Source organism: Coenobita brevimanus, chromosome 26 (assembly GCF_032717465.1).
Source record: "Coenobita brevimanus isolate Jiangsu-jjx chromosome 26, ASM3271746v2, whole genome shotgun sequence".
Lineage (NCBI taxonomy): Eukaryota > Metazoa > Arthropoda > Malacostraca > Decapoda > Coenobitidae > Coenobita > Coenobita brevimanus.
Window position 1 is genome coordinate 11,800,275 of NC_136979.1, and position 19,588 is coordinate 11,819,862.

At 43.4% G+C, this 19,588-nt stretch overlaps 1 protein-coding gene across 1 annotated transcript in view; it reads left to right on the top strand.

Annotated features, from left to right (window-relative positions):
* Positions 1-19,588, top strand: part of LOC145394070 (glutamine amidotransferase-like class 1 domain-containing protein 1) — a 326,615-nt gene that overhangs the window by 84,672 nt on the left and 222,355 nt on the right. The window contains exon 3 of the mRNA XM_080268038.1: positions 18,651-18,756. Within this exon, the coding sequence (XP_080124164.1) occupies positions 18,651-18,756 (106 nt within the window). The remainder of the gene's footprint in view (positions 1-18,650; positions 18,757-19,588) is intronic.

The window sequence follows — 19,588 nt, forward strand, 5'->3', positions numbered from 1 at the left end:
TTCAAATAATCAAAATTTAAACTGAACTTCTTATGGGAAAAATTAGTTTGGGTCAGGGGCCTCCAAACCTAACGACATATAATCATGATTTTTTGTCCACACCCCCTGTAAACTTTATGAACTATAATTGTGGTTAAGGAACTGTAGTTCTGCATTGTACTGCCATACTGTTAGCAAGTGTATACTTGGTGTACTTCTGCCCTTTCCTGTATTGCCATTTCTCCTTTGGCTGCGAAGATTTAGAGATGCCAGGCTGCTCTTGTCCATTACCACTGCTACCCGAAGAACCACTCTTGCTTGCCATCTTGAAACAGGTAAGTTGCGACGAAAATACAAAGAAAATACATACAACTAAATTGCAGTGAAATGCATGTCCACACGTGGAAGGTACAGGCTGAAAGTGCGGCACTTGGCTGTAGAGGGCTGGCTGCTGGTAGGACAGTTGCAAGATGACCGCCGACAACAGAACATCACCTTGCACATGGCTTGTTGTTGGTGATGCCTACTCCCAACGGGGAGCTCTTGTCCTGAAACAACATGACTTTCTTTATTTTTTCTCAGTCTCTGTTGTTCATTTCTATGTTGCTCCTTATATTCATAATTACTGTACTTCTCTTCATTTCAGTATTCTGCCTACTGTATTTGCTACCACCTGTAATTCATTTTGCTTTAGTATTTCTATTATTGATTCTTTTCCTTTAATTTCTCTTGTTATATCTTTGAGTTATTAAAGTATTGATTAATTAATAATACTGAAAGTATATTTATAGAATGATGGGGAATAGTCCAGGGTGTGAATTATCCTGACGGGAAATTGTCCATGTTTTGACGAGGAATTATCTGACTGCGAATTGATTTTGACAGTGAATTGTCTTGGAACCTTATCATCGTGTGCTGCACATGTGAATAAATGATGTTGATTTTCATTCTCTTCTTGACACATGTCACATTTGATATTAGGTTAGGCTCATACTTTTTCTTATAATTTTCCTTCACTTCTAGCATTTTGGTTCTCATCAAAAATATTATCTTTGCTTGTTTTGGTTGGAGTCTGGCCCTGACAGCATCGAAATACGCGACTTTTCATCGAAAAGTGAGGTAGGTAGACCACTCCAAAATGCATCTAAATTTGATTCATCGAATTCTAAACTCGAAATTTGAGAATCCACAGTATATATATATATATATATATATATATATATATATATATATATATATATATACTGTGTTGGTGTTGTGGTGGGGAGGGGTGGATTGGGGTGGTTTGGGCATGTGGGGGGTGGGGGGTGATGGTTGGGTGGGGAGGGTGAGAGGTGTTGGTGTTGGGGGTGGGGTTGTGAGGGGTAGACCGGGAAAGACATGGGGCGGGGTCGTTGAGAGTGACCTTGGGGTTGGGGGACTGAACGGGGAGGCTGCAATGGATCGTGCAGCGTGGAGAGCCGCCATTAGGTGACCAAGGCCGACACATGCAAGCATGTTGGAGCCTTTAAAAACGAAAACGAAAACGAAATATATATATTATATACTGTATATATATATATATATATATATATATATATATATATATATATATATATATATACATACACATATATATCCACTGTATAAAGGTAAGGGCAATAAGTATGAATGTACTAGTTTCAGGAGTATAAGTGTATTGAGTGGTGTAGGTAAGGTGTATGGCAGAGTGTAAATTAAGAGAGTTAGAGCGGGTACAGCGGGAGTGATTGGTGACAAGCAGTATGGTTTTAGGAGGGGAGGGATGCGTGGATCAGATGTTTGCTGTGAGGCAGGTGTGTGGAAAGTACAGTATGTGGCGAAAGGTAAGGATGTTTTGGGCGTTCATGGCTTTAGAGAAAGAGTATGATAGAATTGATAGGGAGGTTTTGTGGACTGTTTTGGGATTTTATGGACTAGGTAGTGGGTTATTAAAAGGAGTGAAAAGTTTTTATGTAAATAATAAAGCATGTGTAAGAGTGGGAAATAGTGTGAGTGATTGGTTTCCCATGAGAGTAGGGCTGCAGCAGGGATGTGTGACGTTGCCTTGGTTGATTCATATTTATATGGATGGTGTAAGGGAGGTGAATGCAAGAGTGTTAGGTGGAGGTTTGAGTCAGGTAAACGCTGATTGTAGAGAGTGGAATCTGAATCAGCTGCTGTTCGCAGATGATACTGCACCAGTGGCTGATTTAGAGGAGAGAGGAAGACGATTGGTAGAGGAGTTTGGAAGGGTGTGTGAAAGGAGGAAATTGAGAGTAAATGAAAATAAAAGTAAAGTGATGAAGTGTATGAGGTCGGTAGGTGGTAGGAGAATGAACGTAGTTTTGAATGGTGAGTTGCTTGAGGAGGTAGAGTGTTTTAAGTATTTACAGTCACATGCATGGCTGGCCTTAGGAACTGCGGGGTCCAATTAGGAACATTTTGGTGAGGTCCCGAGGTTCACAGCCGTAGATATATAAAGTTTATTATAACCTTTATATCGTTTCGTTTCGTTTTCGTTTTTAAAGGCTCCAACATGCTTGCATGTGTCAGTGGTAGAATGTAAAGCAAGTATATCTCTAGATAATGGAAAGACTGGAATAGATTAGGGAAGAGCGGTGATGGTTTGGCCATCTTTGTGGTAGATGGGGGCGCCCATCATCCACTCAGTGTAGGGATGCCTTATGGTCTCTACACTGAGTGGCAAGCCAAATGGTTTCCTGTACCCAGAAAACCATTTACTACACAGGGTGGTAACCATATAACCGGGGTTTTTGGCCGGGTTAAGTGTCCCCCAAATTCCCCTATCTAAAATCACTTAATCATGGCAAACATTTCAGAGAGCCTCACAGGGCCCAATACATGCCCAGGGCCCCAACCAAATGGGCACATTCTCATGGCTATGTGGAATGTGAGAGGTGTGAATGAGGAGAGTAAGAGGGTGGAAGTGATGATTGTGTTCAAGAGTGTGAGATATGCCATGATGGCATTGTGTGAAACAAAGATGAAAGGGTGTGAAGTGGAGGAGTGGGAGGATGTGAAATATGTAAGATCGGGCATGAATAGGCAAAGAAGATACAAGGAAGGAGTTGCTTTGTTGATGAATGAGGTGTGGCAGAGTGGAATGAGAGATTACAAATGTGTCAGCTCGAGATGTATGTATGTCAAGTTCAAGTCTGAGAAGGTGAAAGTGGTTGTGTTCGTAGCATATGCACCGTATGACTACAGGAGTGAAAGAGATAAAGACAAGTTTTGGGATGAGCTGGATGAAGCAGTGGGAGAAATGCCCAGGAGCTATAAAGTGATCGTAATGGGCGATATGAATGGAAGAGTAGGCACTGGTACTGAGGATGACATAATGGGTTGTAATGGAGTACCAGAAGAAAATAATGGGAAGTGACTGAAGGATATGTGTTAGGAAAGGAGGTTGTGCATTTGTAACTCTTATTGTCAAACATAAAGATGCACTTAAATATACATGGTATAGAGGGAACGGGGATCGTTTTGAAAGAAGCCTGATTGATTATGTGCTCATACAGACGTCGATGTTGGGAATGGTGGCTAATACAAGGGCAGTGAGAGAATGATATGGAGGTCTGTCATATCATATGATTGTGATATGCAAGATCAAGCTAAGAGGAGTGAGGTGGACCAGGAGAGAGAGGAACAGTCAGGGAGAAACACTGAAAGTTGAGAAGCTGAGGATCAAAGAAATGGCAGATGAATACAGGACCAAAGTAGGGGAGGAGTTAGAATCAGTGAATTGGATTGAAATGCATCTGAACAGCCTGTGGAATGCATATTGGTTATAGGAATTGCTTAGTTAGGAGTGCCAAAGCGGTGTGTGGTGTGGCAAGAGTAACAACAAAGAAGGAAGGTATGGCATAGTAGGATGAAGAGGTTAAGAGAGCAGTGGAGGAAAAGAGGAAGAAGTGGCTAGAGTGGTTACAGGACAGGGGTTCAGTTGAAATAACTGAATATACTGAGTGCAAGAAGCATATAAAGAGACAAGTGAAAAGGAAAAAGGAGGTAAATTATGATCTAGGAAGAAAAATGAATGCAAACTACTCTGAAAATACCGGAAGGAAGTTACAGTATTCTGGAAAGAGGTGCGGAAATGTAGAAGTGGAAACAGAAAGAAATGTGAAAGTGTGAAGGATGTAAGTGGTAGATTATGAACTCATGGGGATGAAGTAAGGGCCAGATGGAAAGAATATTTTGAAAACCTGGTGAATGGAAATAGAGAGAGCAGAGCGGCTATAAACATGATTGGTCTTGGGGGTGTGCAGAGAAGGAATGCAGTGCCAGGAAACATGACACTCACACAGGTGAACAATGTTGAGAAGCGGCTGAAAAATGGGAAGGCAGCTGGGGTTGATGAAGTGTATGCAGAGATGATTAAGTGTAGTGGAGAGAGCGGAATGAAGTGCTTGTTGGAGATATGTAAAAGCGCATGGATGAGTGAAACTGTGCCAGCGGATTGGAAAAAGGCTGTGGTTGTATCCATGTACAAAAATAAAGGTGAGTGAAGTGAGTGCAAGAATTGTCATGGCATAAGTTTACTGAGTGTGGTAGGGAAAGTATATGGAAGATTTATTGTAGAGAAAGTAAGAGAGATATCAGAAGTCCTAGTGAGTGATGAACATGGTGGCTTTAGGAGAGGCAGAGGATGTGTGGATCAAATATTTACAGTAAGACAGATAGTGGAGAAGGCTTGTGAGAAGGACTGTAAGTGTTTATGACATTCGTGGGTCTGGAAAAAGCATACATCAAAGTAGACAGAAAAGGACTGTGGAAGGTGTTGCACATGAACAGTGTAAATGGTAAGCTGCTAGGTGCCATCAAGAGTTTTTATGATGTAGTGAAGCATGTGTAAGGGTAAATGGGCATCTAAGTGAATGGTTCATGATCGGTGTGGGCATGCGACAAGGTTGTTTCATATTCCCATAGTTGTTCAGTATATATATGGATGTGGTGATGAGAGAAATAAAAACGCAAGTAATGGAGAGGGGGATGGCATTGGTAGTGATTGGTGATGGATGGAATATCTCAAATTTGTTGTATGCTGATGATGTAGTACAACTTGCTAATACTGGACAAGCACTAAGTAGACTAGTGCAGCGTTTTGCTAATGTCTGTGAGCATCGTGCCTAAGAGTAAATATAGAAAAGATTAAAGTAATGGTTATTGAAAGAGAAGGTGAATCCCAGTATGGTGTTACAGTGAATGGAGAGAGACTGGAATTGGTGAGAGTTCAAAAACCCGGGTACAGTGATAGAAAAGAGTGGAAAATGTGCAAAAGAAGTGGAAGGTAGAGTGACACAAGGAAAGAAAGTAGCTGGTGCATTGAAGGCCTTGATATGAAACGAAGGCTTGAGTGTTGCAGCTGCACGAGACTTACATGAAGGAGTGTTAGTGCCAATGTTAACATTTGGCATGATAATGAAAAGTCAAGATTAAGAGCAGTGGAGATGGGACTGCTTAGGAATATATGCGGAGTACAGATAGTGGATAGGATACAAAATAATGTGACTCGTGAAAGATGTGGAGTGAGGAAGTCTGGACACCAGAACTGAAAAGAGTGTACTGAGATGGTATGGTCATGTGGAGAGAATAGATAACAATAGAATGGTGAAAAATGTATATCTGAGCGAATCTGAAGGAGGAAGGAGGCAAGGTAGGCCAAGGAGAAGGTGGAAGGATATGGTGGATGAGTGTTTGAGGAAGAGAGGTTTGGAAGTCTGTGAGGCTAGGGGACTGACATGAAATCGAGCTAGCTTGATGAATGTTGTGAGAAGAAGTGCTTGATCATGGATCTAGCACCCCTTATTAACGCGTGTCTGGATTGAGTCTGTTGGATATATTTATGTGAGGCTACAGAATGTGGTGTATGTTTTTGGCATATCAGATAGAGCCAGGCTTCTGGGGGCTTGAATGATGCATTAATGGAAGCCTGGCCCATTTGACTGGGCAAATTTGGGCTGTCTGGACGTTGCTACTCCTTACCCTGCCCTAGGATGGGAAAGGAGGTCCAGGTGATGATTATGATGATAACTAAAAATTCAGGTTTAAGCAGTAATGTAATCATGTTTATGTTTTTTTTTTTTTTTTTTTTTTTTTTTTTTTTTTTTTTTACGTGTCCGACTCTGGGCAAAGGCTTCAGGGCCTAATTCTTGGGGGGCAGTTACCTATCCCAAGGCCCAGTAGTCCTCCTACACCTCCACATGTCACCACTTCGGCGCTAACACCCACCATCCATACTGAATACATGCAAGGGCTGTCTCATACAGGACTGGTGTACTGGTATTAGCGGGGGTATTTTTACGACATGTCGGCGGGTCATGTGGTAGATCAGGAAAGTCTGCTTTTAGGAAATTCAAATCCTTAAACTGTTCCCTGCCCCATCCGGGATTCGATCCTGGGTCCATTAGGACTGCAGGCCACCTCTCTACCGATTCAGCCACCGCTTCCCCCAGTGCATTGAAGAGTGTGGCGTTTGTAGCTTGAAGGCTCCATGTGGTCAAAGTAAACAAATGCTTGCACTTTTGCACAAGACCTCACAACCCTAGGTCCCATAAGTATCTCAGGGAATGCACTGTCTGAATCATCACTGCTCTCCCCTACTCTACCTCCATTGCGCAGGGCCCCCTCAGGCGTGGGGCCCAATTGGGAGCCATTGGTCTAATTGGCTTAAAGCTGGCCCTGGTCACTTGTTGCTGTGGATGGACGAATAGATGTAGAGGTGAAGTTTAGAATGAATGAAGTAGGGTGCTGGGAGGAATGAAAAAAGTGTTGAGATGTCATTTGCTTAGAGTGGATGTAAAGAGAAGGCTGTATGAGGTTGTAGTGGTACCAACTGCGTCATATGAGGCAGAAACATGGGAAATGGGCGTAGCAGAGAGGAAGAGTTTCAATGTAATGGAGTTGAGTTGTCTGAGGAGTATACGTGGAGTGATGTGTATGGATTGAGAAATAATGAAGTGGGAAGAAGAACTAGAGTTATGCAGGAGATGGCGGATCAAGCTGAGCAGAGAGTGTTGCAATGGTTTGGACACCTGGAGAGAATGGATAAAGAGTGATTGGTGAAAAAGATAACTGGATCGGATGTGAGGGGTGTAAGGCTGAGACGAAAACCGTGAATAGGATGGATGGACAGTGTGAAGAGAGCTTTAGATGCGAGAGGGATGCTGGTAGAGCATCTGCTGCATGTGATAGAGATGACTCAGTACAGCCATCTCCATAAATCAAGATCTATCTACAATCAGTGAATGGGGACAAAACAACCTTGTCTCTTTTAATGCTAGTAAAACTAAATATATACAGTTTACTAATAGACAGATATTGCCAGATTCGTACATTACCTTCAGTGCTACTAATATTCCCATCTCCAAAAGTATTGAAATTCTTGGTGTCTCACTCAACAGTGCCCTCAGCTGGACCTCTCATGTCAGATCACTTGCTAAAACCGCCTCAAAGAAACTTGGATTATTGTACAGAGTCCGTAACTTCTTCGCCGATGAGCAGTTAGCTATAATTTATAAGAGTCATGTGCGCTCTCAGCTTGAATATTGCTCACCCTTGTGGAATGGTTGTGGAGAGGTTGCATTAAGACAACTAGACAAAATTCAGAATAAAGCTGTTAGAATCATTAACAACCCTGCCATTACATATAAACTACCTCCCCTGCAAGTAAGAAGGAATGTTGCCTCCCTTGCATTATTTTACAGATATTTTTTTGGCAAATGCTCAGACGAAGTTGCGTCCATGGTGCCACCTCTCCATGCCTTCCCTCGTGCTACATGAGCATCTGGTAGCGCTCATGACTGGAATGTCACTCAACCATATTGCAGAACTTCTGCCTATCAGAATTCTTTCATTCCCCGAACTGCATCTCTCTGGAACTCGCTTCCCCAGAGTTGTTTTCCTCCAAATTTCAACCCACAACTGTTCAAGTCTAACTGTTACAGATATTTTATGAACAGAGGACACCAGTAATCTGGTGTATGGATTATTTTTTTTCTCCATTTGTTTTTCCTTCCTCCGTTCTGTTATTTAAAAAAAAAAAAAAAAAAAAAAAAAAAAAATTGTGAATGAATAAATGGTGACACAACCCAGATGGGATATTCTCCTGCATTTGGTCTGATCAGCTGATCAGGTCGGGTGTGGGTAAGGGGATGGGTCCATTGTGATGTGGCAGGGGTAAACCAGCTCTGCTGTCAGGCCCTGCTGTGGTTGTCACTGATTGCACTGTGCAATTGACCCTCATGCAGTGTGGTGTGGTGAGGATCTGTCCCTTCTCCCCTTGGGACTGAGATGCGAGTAATTGTGTGTGTGTGTGTGTGTGTGTGTGTGTGTGTGTGTGTGTGTGTGTGTATTTACCTATTTGTAGTATACAGGAATTGAGCAATGCTTGTGTTGTCCTGTCTCCATATCCACATTTATCAAGTCTACCTTTACACACATGAATGTTTTTCTCGTGCACCACCTCTTTGTCTAAGTCGTTCCAAATATTTAAGTATTTACCTAATATACCTAATTGTGATATACACGGAATGTACTATGCTCGTGGGTTTCCGTCGCTGTTTCTCAATAAGTCAAATTTAGCTTTAAACTCGTTTAAGTTTTTAGATCAGACGATTCCATAACTCTATACTTCTGTAAGGAAAGCTATATTTCTTGATATCCTTCAAGCAGCTTGACTTTTTCAATTTCATTCCGTGTCCTCTTGTTGCTCTCTTATCCCATAAAAACAGATCTTCTTTGTCAATTTTATCTACTCCCACCATGGTCCTGAACACTGCAATCATGTCTCCCCTCTTTCTCCTTTCCTCTAAGGAAAGTAAATCCAGTTTTTCCAGCCTCTCTCTGTATGACAGGTCTGTCAGACTGGGGACCATCTTGGTTGCTGTTCTTTGTATTCTCTCAATCTTATATCGTTCTTTTTGTGTGGGGACCACACTACCGCTGCATATTCTAACCTGGGGCAGATCATGGCCACTATCAATTTTTTCATCATCTCCTCATCCATATAATGAAATGCTACTCTTATGTTAGTCAAGAGTTTATAAGTCTCTCCAACTATCTTGTTAATGTGCTTTTATGGTGACAAACTATCTTGGACCAGCACTCCCAAATCTTTCTCTTCTCTCCTTTTTGTGATTAATTCATAACCCAACAAATAATTCAGTGATGGCCTCCTGGTACTTTTACCCATTTCCAATATTTTACATTTCTTTACATTAAATTTCATTTCCCACGTCCGGCTCCAATTGTGTATCCTATCCAAATCCTCCTGCAGTATTTTACAATCCTCCTCAACCTCTGCCTTCCTCAAGATCTTTACATCATCAGCAAACAGACTTGCATAACTGTTCATTCCATCTACCATATCATTTATGTAAATCAGGAACATTACTGGTGCCAACACCAAGCCTTGAGGGACTCCACTTGTTACTTCCCTCCATCCAGACATCCTATCCTTTATTACTGTCCTCATTTGTCTCTCTCAAAAAGTCTCTCATCCATTCCAGAAGTTTCCCCTTCAGTCAGTGTGTATGTGTGTGTGTGTGTGTATTTACCTAGTTGTGATATACAGGAAATGAGCTACGCTCGTGGGGTCGCGTCTCTTTTTCTCAGTAAGTCAAATTTTGCTTTGAACTTGTTTAAGTTTTTAGACGGGACGAGGACGATCTCTTTATCCAGGCTGTACCACAGGTCTGTGCATCTATATGGAAAGCTATATTTCTTGATGTCCTTCAAACAACTTGGCTTTTTCAGTTTCATTCCATGTCCTCTTGTTACTCTCCCATCCCATACATACAGATCATTTTTATCAATTTTGCTTGCCCCATCATGGCCCTGAACACTGCAATCATGTCACCCCTTTCTCTCCTTTCTTTTAGTGTAGGCTGGTCCAGCTTTTCCAGCCTCTTTCCGTAAGACAGATCTACCAGGCTGGGGACCATCTTGGTTGCTGTTCTTTGTATTCTCTCGATCTTATTTGTGTCTTTCGTCTTGTGTATGGAAGAGTTTGTCATACTGTCTTGGCTTTCCCCCTTTTGGGGGGGGGGGGAAGCAGCCTAGGTATATAGATAGATAGATATTTACTAGCTAGTTGAGAGCCTTGAGTGCCAATTCTTGACTGCTTTCATTACCTGTTGTGTTATTCTGCTCAGTGTGCAAATTTTAGGGTATGCAAGTGCATTACAGGAAAAGCCTGTATTAAATCACCATTTTGATATTCTTTATTGCTGTTATGTCAGCAGTAAATACAGAAAAATTGTCCATTGAAACTGTTGCAACCTATAAGCTGATCTACCACTTAACACCAGTTTGTAGTAGCAGTTTAATGAAAAAGTTTGTCTATCAACAGTATAGACAGACACTTTCATCCCAAGTAGGATGGACATTGGAAAGTTATAGTGGTGATTATTTGGAACACTTCCCTGACTTATAGTGAGTGTTCTGGTTCATCACCCTAGACTGCAAGAGGTTTGTTATGATACCCTGACAACAGGCAATTCTTTTTAGAAATTGATGTATCAGGAAGGACTGTGATGAATATGCCCTGAGTGTGAAGTAGATGCACACAGTAGGGGGCTTACTTTTATTACTTACTGAATAATGAGTTTTACGTGAATGTTAGCATGAGGGGTCAGTCTTGAGCCACTAATGGTTTGTCGTGATGCTTGAAGCTCTCTCACATGGCTTCAGAATTGGACTCCCAAGGGAGATGTTATATGGTAATGATTTGGTGTTGATTTCAGAGAATGAAAGGGAGGCAGAGGAAAGATTTAGGAAATGCAGAGATGGAATGGAGGCACAAGAGTTTGAAAGTAAATGTAGATAAAAGTGATGATACCTAGGGCTGGTGGTGGTACAGTCAGAACAGAAATAGGGTGGCCATGTGCACTTCACCACGAGGGTGTGGGAAGTAACTTCGTCTTGCTGAGTGTTTATGATAAGTGAGTGCAGAAGAGATGTAGTGGTGTTAGAGGTAGAGTGCAAATTAATGCAGGTTTCATGTGTGCAGTGTGTAGTGGAGAGCATGTAAAGAGTGTCAGGCATGAAGGAATTGATCTTACTGGAGAGCCTCTTAAGTGTGTGGAGTTTGTTGTTTGGGGGACATGTTATGTGCTGGAGGCAGGGCTAGAGTAAGGAGTGAATGGAGAAAGTTCAGGGAACCGTTGTCTCTCCTAACATTGAGAGAGCTCTCCCTTTGTGCTAAGGAATTATTGTATGCAGCATGTACTAGGAGTGTAATGCTGGATGATGGTGAGACCTGGTCAGTAAAGGGAGAGGATATTCATTGGCTCAAATGTACAAAACTGACAAAGATTAGATGGATGTGTTGTGCATCCATGAATTCGAGGCCTGGGCAGGCTAGAATTGCAAATGAAAAGTTGAGAAGAAGGATAGGACTGGAATGTGTTGGTGTTGTGATGAGATGTAAACTGCGATACAGTACTTTGGGCATGATAAGAGGATGGAGGATGACAGTTGGGTGTGGAACATCTGGGATAAGGTTGTAGGAGGCAGAGTGAAAAAGACCTGGGACAAGGTCAGAGTGTTACCTCAGGAATAAGGGACTGAATAAGGAGACTGCCAGAGATTGAGTAACATGGAGGGCTGCCATTAGGTGACCAAGATCGATGCATGCAAGCATGTACGAGCCTATGTAAGCAATATGGCGTGATACAATGTGATGACGAGGTTTTTTATGCAATATTTGTTATGATCATTCTGTACTGTGAAACTGTGTTGCTTAACTCCTCAGTGGCTGCCGGCGTTGACTGACACGTTACCGTAAACATGCTAGTGACGTTGAATTAGCCTGATTTATAGAAAACTGCAAACAATTATGGGAAGGGAATGATCTTTGGTATGTTTACTCGAGCCTACTTTACCATCCCAAGTACTCAGGTGGTCAAATTTTCTCAGATGTTTTTGCCTATATGTTTCCATGTTAATGGCACGTGCACAGTGAATTTTTTGATATCTTCCATAAATCATAGCGAATTACAGGATGGGTTTAGGAAGGTAAAAACCACACTGCCAGGTGCATCAGATGATTCTCCTCATATCTACAAGAAAAGAAATCAGATTTAGAACACTGAAAAAATGGTCCTGGAACTGACCAGAGAAGCCTGCAAATTTCTGAACTCACAGGCACTGAGGGGTTAAACCCATCACTGCAATGGCTGGTGCTGACAAGGAGCCTACACAAGGCAATACTGTGCACCGTGGGTGAAGCCAAGCAGCTGTGGTGTCCACCTGGGAATGAAATTTCCCTATATTTTCCAGCACCTTGCTATGCAGAATTACCATTGGTCCAACCCTGGTGAGGCTATGTCTACAATGGCTACTTTACAGATTCTTCTTTGTTACCACCAGACAGTTCTGTTCAATTTAGGAAGGCAGTTTTAGACAGAGGAGTTTAAATGGAGGAAGTTTTGCTCCCATTCAATACAAGTGGTACTTCTTCAGTTGAGGAAAATATTTTGGTGGTAGCAAGGATGAAATTACAAGGTGTCATCATACTGAAAGGGATAACCATTCACATTTGGTGTGGCTCCTATAAAAGATCTAGAGATATACACCCACCACAAATTGACTTAGGACCTACACACAGAATTGCTATGGGAGAGTTGTCCGTCTTTGCTTTGTGTTTCCACCACTACTAAGTGAATTTTTTGGGCAAGAAGTAACTGGCAACTCCTCTGGTGTTGGCGGTATGTGGTGAAACACTCAGTATGTCAGTGCTTGCCCAGAAGCGAGAGTGGGAGTATATATTCCCGTCGCTCTGAGCTTGCACCTCCCCCTTTTTTCGTATGCATTACTGTTTGCCCTGTTATTTTCCTAAAGTCGAGTTGTCAAGCCTGGAAAGTGTTGCTCAAGGGATGAGAGGGTCTGTATCATTGCATGGAGGCAGGATAGTGTCCCTATCAACACAATTTGTGAACGTACTGGATGCGCAAAGTCGCCCGTCAAGAAGATTCATGCTGCAGCGTGCGGCCTGCCACCTGATGATGTACAAGAGCACAAGCATGGTGATGGAAAGAAGAGGATAACTTCCAGAGGTACAGATACACTTCTGAAGAGGGAAGTTATCAAGAATCCTCGACTGACAGCAGCAGAATTGAAGAGAATGCATCCCCAGCTGTTACAAGACGTCTCAATTCGAACTATCCAACATTGCTTGCAGAAGAAGCTGGGTTTGCCAAGCAACACCTCAGCCAAGAAACCGCTTCTCACTGACCACATGAAGAAGCAGCGCATTCAGTTTGCCAAGAAGTATGCACACTGATCATCGGATGAGCGGAGAAAAGTTATGTTTTCCGATGAAAGCACATTTCAAGTGTTCCGGGTGCATTCTGCCAAGTTTCGTTACCCTGCCTCCCGTAGTCGATATGGCCCTACTTACATGGTGCCGACTGTTAAGCACCCACAATCAGTAATGGTATGGGAGTGTTTCTCAGGTGAAATGGGAAGGGGATGCCTCTACTTTCTTCCTAAGAACTTGATAATGAATGGTGGCTGGTACATTCAAGTTCTGAAAGATCATATGTTAACCCGCCCCGTCCCATCGATGTATGGGTACGTTGCAACATTTTGCATTTGCCAGTCCCGGCGACGTACTGGTATGTCGTGCAATTGTAAGGTCCCTAATTTGCACAATTTTCAATTTTCGCGTGTGATTTTTCGTACATATACACGGGACACCTTCCTCTATTCCTCTTCAAGATGCCAAGCAGGGACAATGCCTTACACCGCATGACCTCCCCCCTCCCCCCCTCATGCCATTGTCTCGGCAATTCACCTGTTATCAGTGACCTGGCCAGTAAAGACATTCAGGGCCAGAGTGATTCCCCAATCGATGACAATGTGTAGGACAAAGTTTACATAGCATTAAAGGAAGAAACAGTCAGAAATAATGATCAGGTAATGTGGCAAAAGAAGGTCAGGTATGGTGATGAGTTAGTGAGTGAAACAATTCTTATAATGCCTATAAAACTGTTTGAAAACCAATATACTCTCGTACTACATGTAAATTCATACCAAGTAAATAAATAAATACCGTTTATGAGTGGTGTGAAATAGTTACCCTCCCATAGAACTCGTTTTCTTTGGTGCCAGCCTGTTAGAAAACCCAGTCAGGTAAGGAGGTACTGGTACCTGGACTGAGTGTTTTAAACCTCAGGTGAGCGATTTCTCTATGAATTTTTGATGTTTCTCAACAGAAGCGGAGGTTTTAGCCAAAAAAAAATTTTTTCGAAAATACCTCAGGATTGGGGGATGTCAGAGGTGCGAAATAGCTCGGGACGTGACAGGTTAAACTCTTTTGCTATTCATGGGTGCGACTTTTTCATGCTTGATTCAGCTCCATGTGATTCAGCTCCATGTCACAAGTCGAGAAAGGTGACAAAATGGCATCAGGATAATTGGATTGAGGTCCTCGGCTGGCCTGGCAACAATCCGGATCTAAATCTGATTGAAAACTTCTGGGCAAAGATGAAGAAAATCATGGCAGAGAAGAAGACACCCAATCTGGACAACCTCAAGACTGAACTGACAAATGTTTGGTGCAAAGAAATGTCCTTAGATTACTTTAGAGATCTAATTGATTCCATGCAAAAATGCATCCAACTGTCCTAAAACAAAAGGGAAACATGATTTAATATTATTAGGAGGAGGCCGTAGCACGGGCCGAACAGGGCAGTACTCCCGAAGGGAATGGGAATGCTGGTGATAGGGAGAGCTGGAGCTCCTGTTTCACTGGCTATCTAACCATCCCCCTTTGCTGACCTTTTCAGTGTGACAGTAACATGGAGAGTAGACCAGCATACTCTCCCAAACATTTCCTCTAACTATCTATGCACTACACCACATGCACTTTACGTTTCACACAATGTATCCCACTATGTTACAGGGGTTGGCGCCAGCAAGGGCATGCGGCCAGAAAACTTTGCCCCCGCTACCTAGTGGCAGACTTCTGGGGGGAGGCGTGGTGGGGGTTCCGCCGGCATAGATCATGGGTCCAGGGCGAGATGGGGCTCAGGCCTGTGCTAGAGGGTACAGGGCATTGCGGTTCCCAGGCTGCCGCTCCCGCCCAATAGAGAGGGGCCCGAACCGGGGAGTAGCGCCTCAGGAGGCTGCCCTATCAGTGGGTGTATAATGGCGGGATAGTTGCAGTGCCAAGGCGTGCTCGGAGGGTGTCCCTGCAGCTGTCCTGGCAGGGTGCCCCGAGGCCACTACCACAGCCACTGGTAAGCTGGTGGGCTAGGGGTCCCAGATCCATTGCCTGGACCTGGGACTGTGCAGTGAGTGGGACCTGTGCTGTGTCTGTCCCCATTTATTAATACTGAAGATGACAAAACAAAATAAGTTTCAAAGCAAGCCTGAGGACAGTAAATCACCCATGGGGATGAGGGTGGGTTCATGGAATGTGGGAAGTTTGAGGGGAAGAGCAGGGGAAGTTGTTGAGGCATTCAGTAGGAGGTGGGTGGATGTGGCGTGTTTGCAGGAAGTCCGGTACAGGGGTGGATCAGCCAGAAAGATTGTTGGGAAGGACTGTTGCTATAAGTTGTTTTGGCAGGGAGGGACAGACGGATATGGAGGTGTTGGTGTGATGGTTGCGAAGAAATGGGTGGAATATGTTATGAATGTTTTGAGAGTAAGCGATAGGATATTGGTAGTGAAAATTCTGTTGGGAAGAAAGATAGCTGTGATTATATCGGCATATGCTCCACAGGCAGGATTGGATGAATCAGAGAAAGATAGATTTTGGGATGATTTAATACGTGTAGTGGGTGGTATGCGGGATGATGAGATAGTGATTTTGGGAGGGGACTTAAATGGTCATGTAGGTGAAGCAGCACAAGGTTATGAAGGAGTGCATGGGAGATGTGCATATGGTCTAAGGAATGCAGAAGGGGAAAGGATACTCGAGTTTGGGGAGGCAACGGACATGATTGTGTGCAACACATATTTTAGGAAAAGAGACAGTAGGTTAATTACGTATTAGTCTGGGGGAAATAGCAGTCAGATAGATTATTTTCTGGTTAGGAGGGCCGATAGGAGGTTAGTGAGGGATGTTAAAGTTATAGGAAGTGAGGAGTGTGTGCAGCAGCACAAACTATTGATTTGTGATATAGTGCTTAAAGAACAAGTGATGAAAAAGAGGACTTATGTACCTAGGAGGAAAATATGGAAGCTGAAAAACCAAGTAGTAAGGGATGCCTTCTATAGCGAGTTGAGGAGAGTGGTGGCTGAACAGGGAGCTGTAGACAGAGGCGTTAATGAACAGTATAGAGCCCTCAAGAACAATTTCTTGAGAGTTACTGATGTAACATGCGGCTGGACAAGAGGACCACCAAGACATAAAGTAACTTGGTGGTGGGATGAGGGTGTAGAAGCTGCAATTAAGGAGAAAAGAAGGCTTTTCCGGGAATGGAAGAAGGGTGGTAGCAAAGAGGAATATTTGGCTGCCAAGCGTAGGGCTGGGAGAGAGGTATACAGGGCAAAGTCTGAGTCACAGAGACAATTACTTGATAACCTAAATCATGGGGAAAGGAAAAATATATTTAGGGTGTCAGGTCAGGTGAAGAGGGATAATCGGGATATCATAGGTGAGCAGTGTGTGAAGAATGATGAAGGAAGGGTAGTGGTGAACAGTGAGGATATTAAAGATGCATGGAGAGAGCATTATAACCAGTTGTTGAATGAGGAGTTTGACTCTGACAGGGAAGGTTTTGGAGCCAGCAGATCCAGTGTCTGGCCCTTGGCCTTTGATTGATACTGCTACTGTGAGTGAGGCAATAGGCAGGATAAGGGTGGGGAAGGCAGCAGGTGTGTCTGGGTTGACTGCCGAAATGTTGAAGGCCTCAGGCGATATAGGGGTGAGTTTAGTCACTGACCTGATAAATAGGATTATTTATGAGTGTGTTGTCCCAGATGATTGGCTGAAGAGTGTAATTGTAAATGTGTATAAAGGGAAGGGTGATGCCCTGGAAAGAGGAAATTATAGAGGTATAAAGCTTTTTGATCAGATAATGAAGGTAATGGAGAGAGTTTTAGAAGGTATGATTAGAGAAAGAGTGAATATTGATGAGATGCAGTTTGGGTTTATGCCAGGTAGGGGGACCACTGATGCCATATTCATTGTTCGACAGCTTCAGGAAAAATATATTGGTAGGAGAAGGGATCTTTATTTTGTTTTTGTTGATTTGGAAAAGGCCTTTGACAGAGTCCCTAGAGAGGTGGTGAAGTGGACAATGAGAAAGCTTGGCTTGGAGGAGTGGCTGGTTAGGGTGGTTATGGCCATGTATGTGGGTGCTCACACCCAGGTGAGAGTGAATGGAGATTTGAGTGATGAGTTTTCCGTGAATGTTGGTGTGCATCAGGGATCAGTCTTGAGTCCCATGTTGTTTATCATGGTACTTGAAGCCCTTTCACGTGACTTTAGAAACGGACTCCCGTGGGAGTTGTTGTATGCTGATGATTTGATGTTGATTGCAGAGAATGAAAGGGAGGCGGAGGAAAGGTTTAGGAAGTGGAGAGATGGTATGGGGCAAAAGGGTTTAAGGGTAAATGCAGGTAAAACAAAAGTGATGATATCTAGGGTTGGTGGCGGTACTGTCAAAGACGAGGGAGAGTGGCCATGTGCAGTTTGCCACAAGGGTGTGGGAAGTAATTCCATCTTGTGCAGTGTGTGTGATAAATGAGTGCATAAGAGATGTAGTGGTATCAGAGGTAGACTGCGAGATAATGCTGATTTTATGTGTACGGCGTGCAGGGGTGAGCAGGTGGAGATCGTCAGACGTGAAAGGATTGAACTTGCTGGTGAATCTCTTGAGTATGTGGAAGAGTTTTGTTATTTGGGAGACATGTTGTGTGCTGGAGGTGGGGCTGGAGCTAGCTCTGTGGCTAGGGTGAGAAGTGGTTGGAAGAAGTCCAGGGAGCTCTTGCCTCTCCTGACATTGAGAGGGCTCTCCCTACGTGCTAAGGGTTCTTTGTATGCAGCATGTGTTAGGAGTGTAATGCTGTATGGCAGTGAGACCTGGGCAGTGAAGGAGGAAGACATTCGCCGGCTCAGACGTACAGAAATGACAATGATTAGGTGGATGTGCAGTGTGTCCCTGCGTCCAAGGCCTGGAGGGGCTGGGTTTACAATGGAAGAGTTGAGAGGTAGGATGGGACTGGAGTGTATTGGTGTTGTGATGAGGAGAGGTAGATTGAGGTGGTTTGGACATGTGGAGAGGATGGGGGATGATAATTGGGTGAGGAAGGTGAGAAGTGTTAATATTGGGGGTTGGGTTATGAGGGGTAGACCGAGAAAGACATGGGACGAGGTCATTAAGTGTGACCTTAGGGTTAAGGGACTGAACAGGGAGGCTGCAATGGATCGTGCAGCGTGGAGAGCCGCCATTAGGTGACCAAGGCCGACACATGGAAGCATGTTGGAGTCTTTAAAAACGAAACGAAACGAAACGATTTCATGAACAAACATTGTGATATACTATGATTTCTGTGTTTTTTAATACCTTGTGGGGGGAGGTCCTAAGTCAATTTGCAGTATCTGTATGTAAACGATCTAGATATATATCCCTGCAAGATAATAAGAAAAAACTTCTAAATCATGTACTGTAATAAACTCATTTATTGTTTTTCAGGGCTCATCAGCTGAATTTATTGACAAAGATGACCAGAGTGGTCGTTGGCTGAATGACATGGCAGCAAAGAACCTTCTACAGTTTAGTTCACTCAGTAATGTTGAAGGTAAGACAGTCTGTGTTACAGAGAGTTCTCTAATACAAAGGTGCTGGGTCATACCATTTGGTGATGGAAAAAAGGCATTTATCTCTTATATGGTAAATACTCATTATATATATATCTATTGCCAGACACCTTAATCCCGTAAGGGGTGGCCACAAACAAATTGCCTCCATGTCGCCCTGTCCCCTGCCTTTTCACTGCCCTGCTCCCAGGTCTTGCCCCCCTCTCTCATATACTCATACCTCTCCACTCCATCTCTCCACCTCATCCTTGGCCTCCCCCTCTTTCTCTCCCCCTCCACCTCACTCACATACACTCTTCTCGTCTGTCTCTCACTCTCCATCCTCTCCATGTGGCCAAACCACCTCAGTGCATTTCTCCTAATGTTTTCTATCACATCCACATCCACACCACAATGCTACTTCACATCCTCATTTGTCAGTTTGTCTCTCTGTGTGACTCCACATGCTCCTCTCAAATAACTCAATTCCACTGCTGTCACTCCTGACTTGTGTCCCTCCAACAGCATCCAAGCTTCACTTCCATACGTTAGAGTTGGTATCACAATACTGTCATGCAGTGATTTTTTTTTACTTCTATGCTCACTTCTTTTACTGCTTTCAAAGAACCAGCAACCATTCTTCCTTGCTGTACCCTTTCAAGCACTTCACCCTCTAAACTTCCATCCTTACTCATCACACTACCCAAATACCTGTATGCATTCACATTTTCTATTTCCTCAATATCCAGCCTCATTGTACATTCATTGGCTTCATTTCTCTCGAAGACAGTAACTTTACTCTTCCCTACATTCACCTTTAGATTCTGTTTGTTA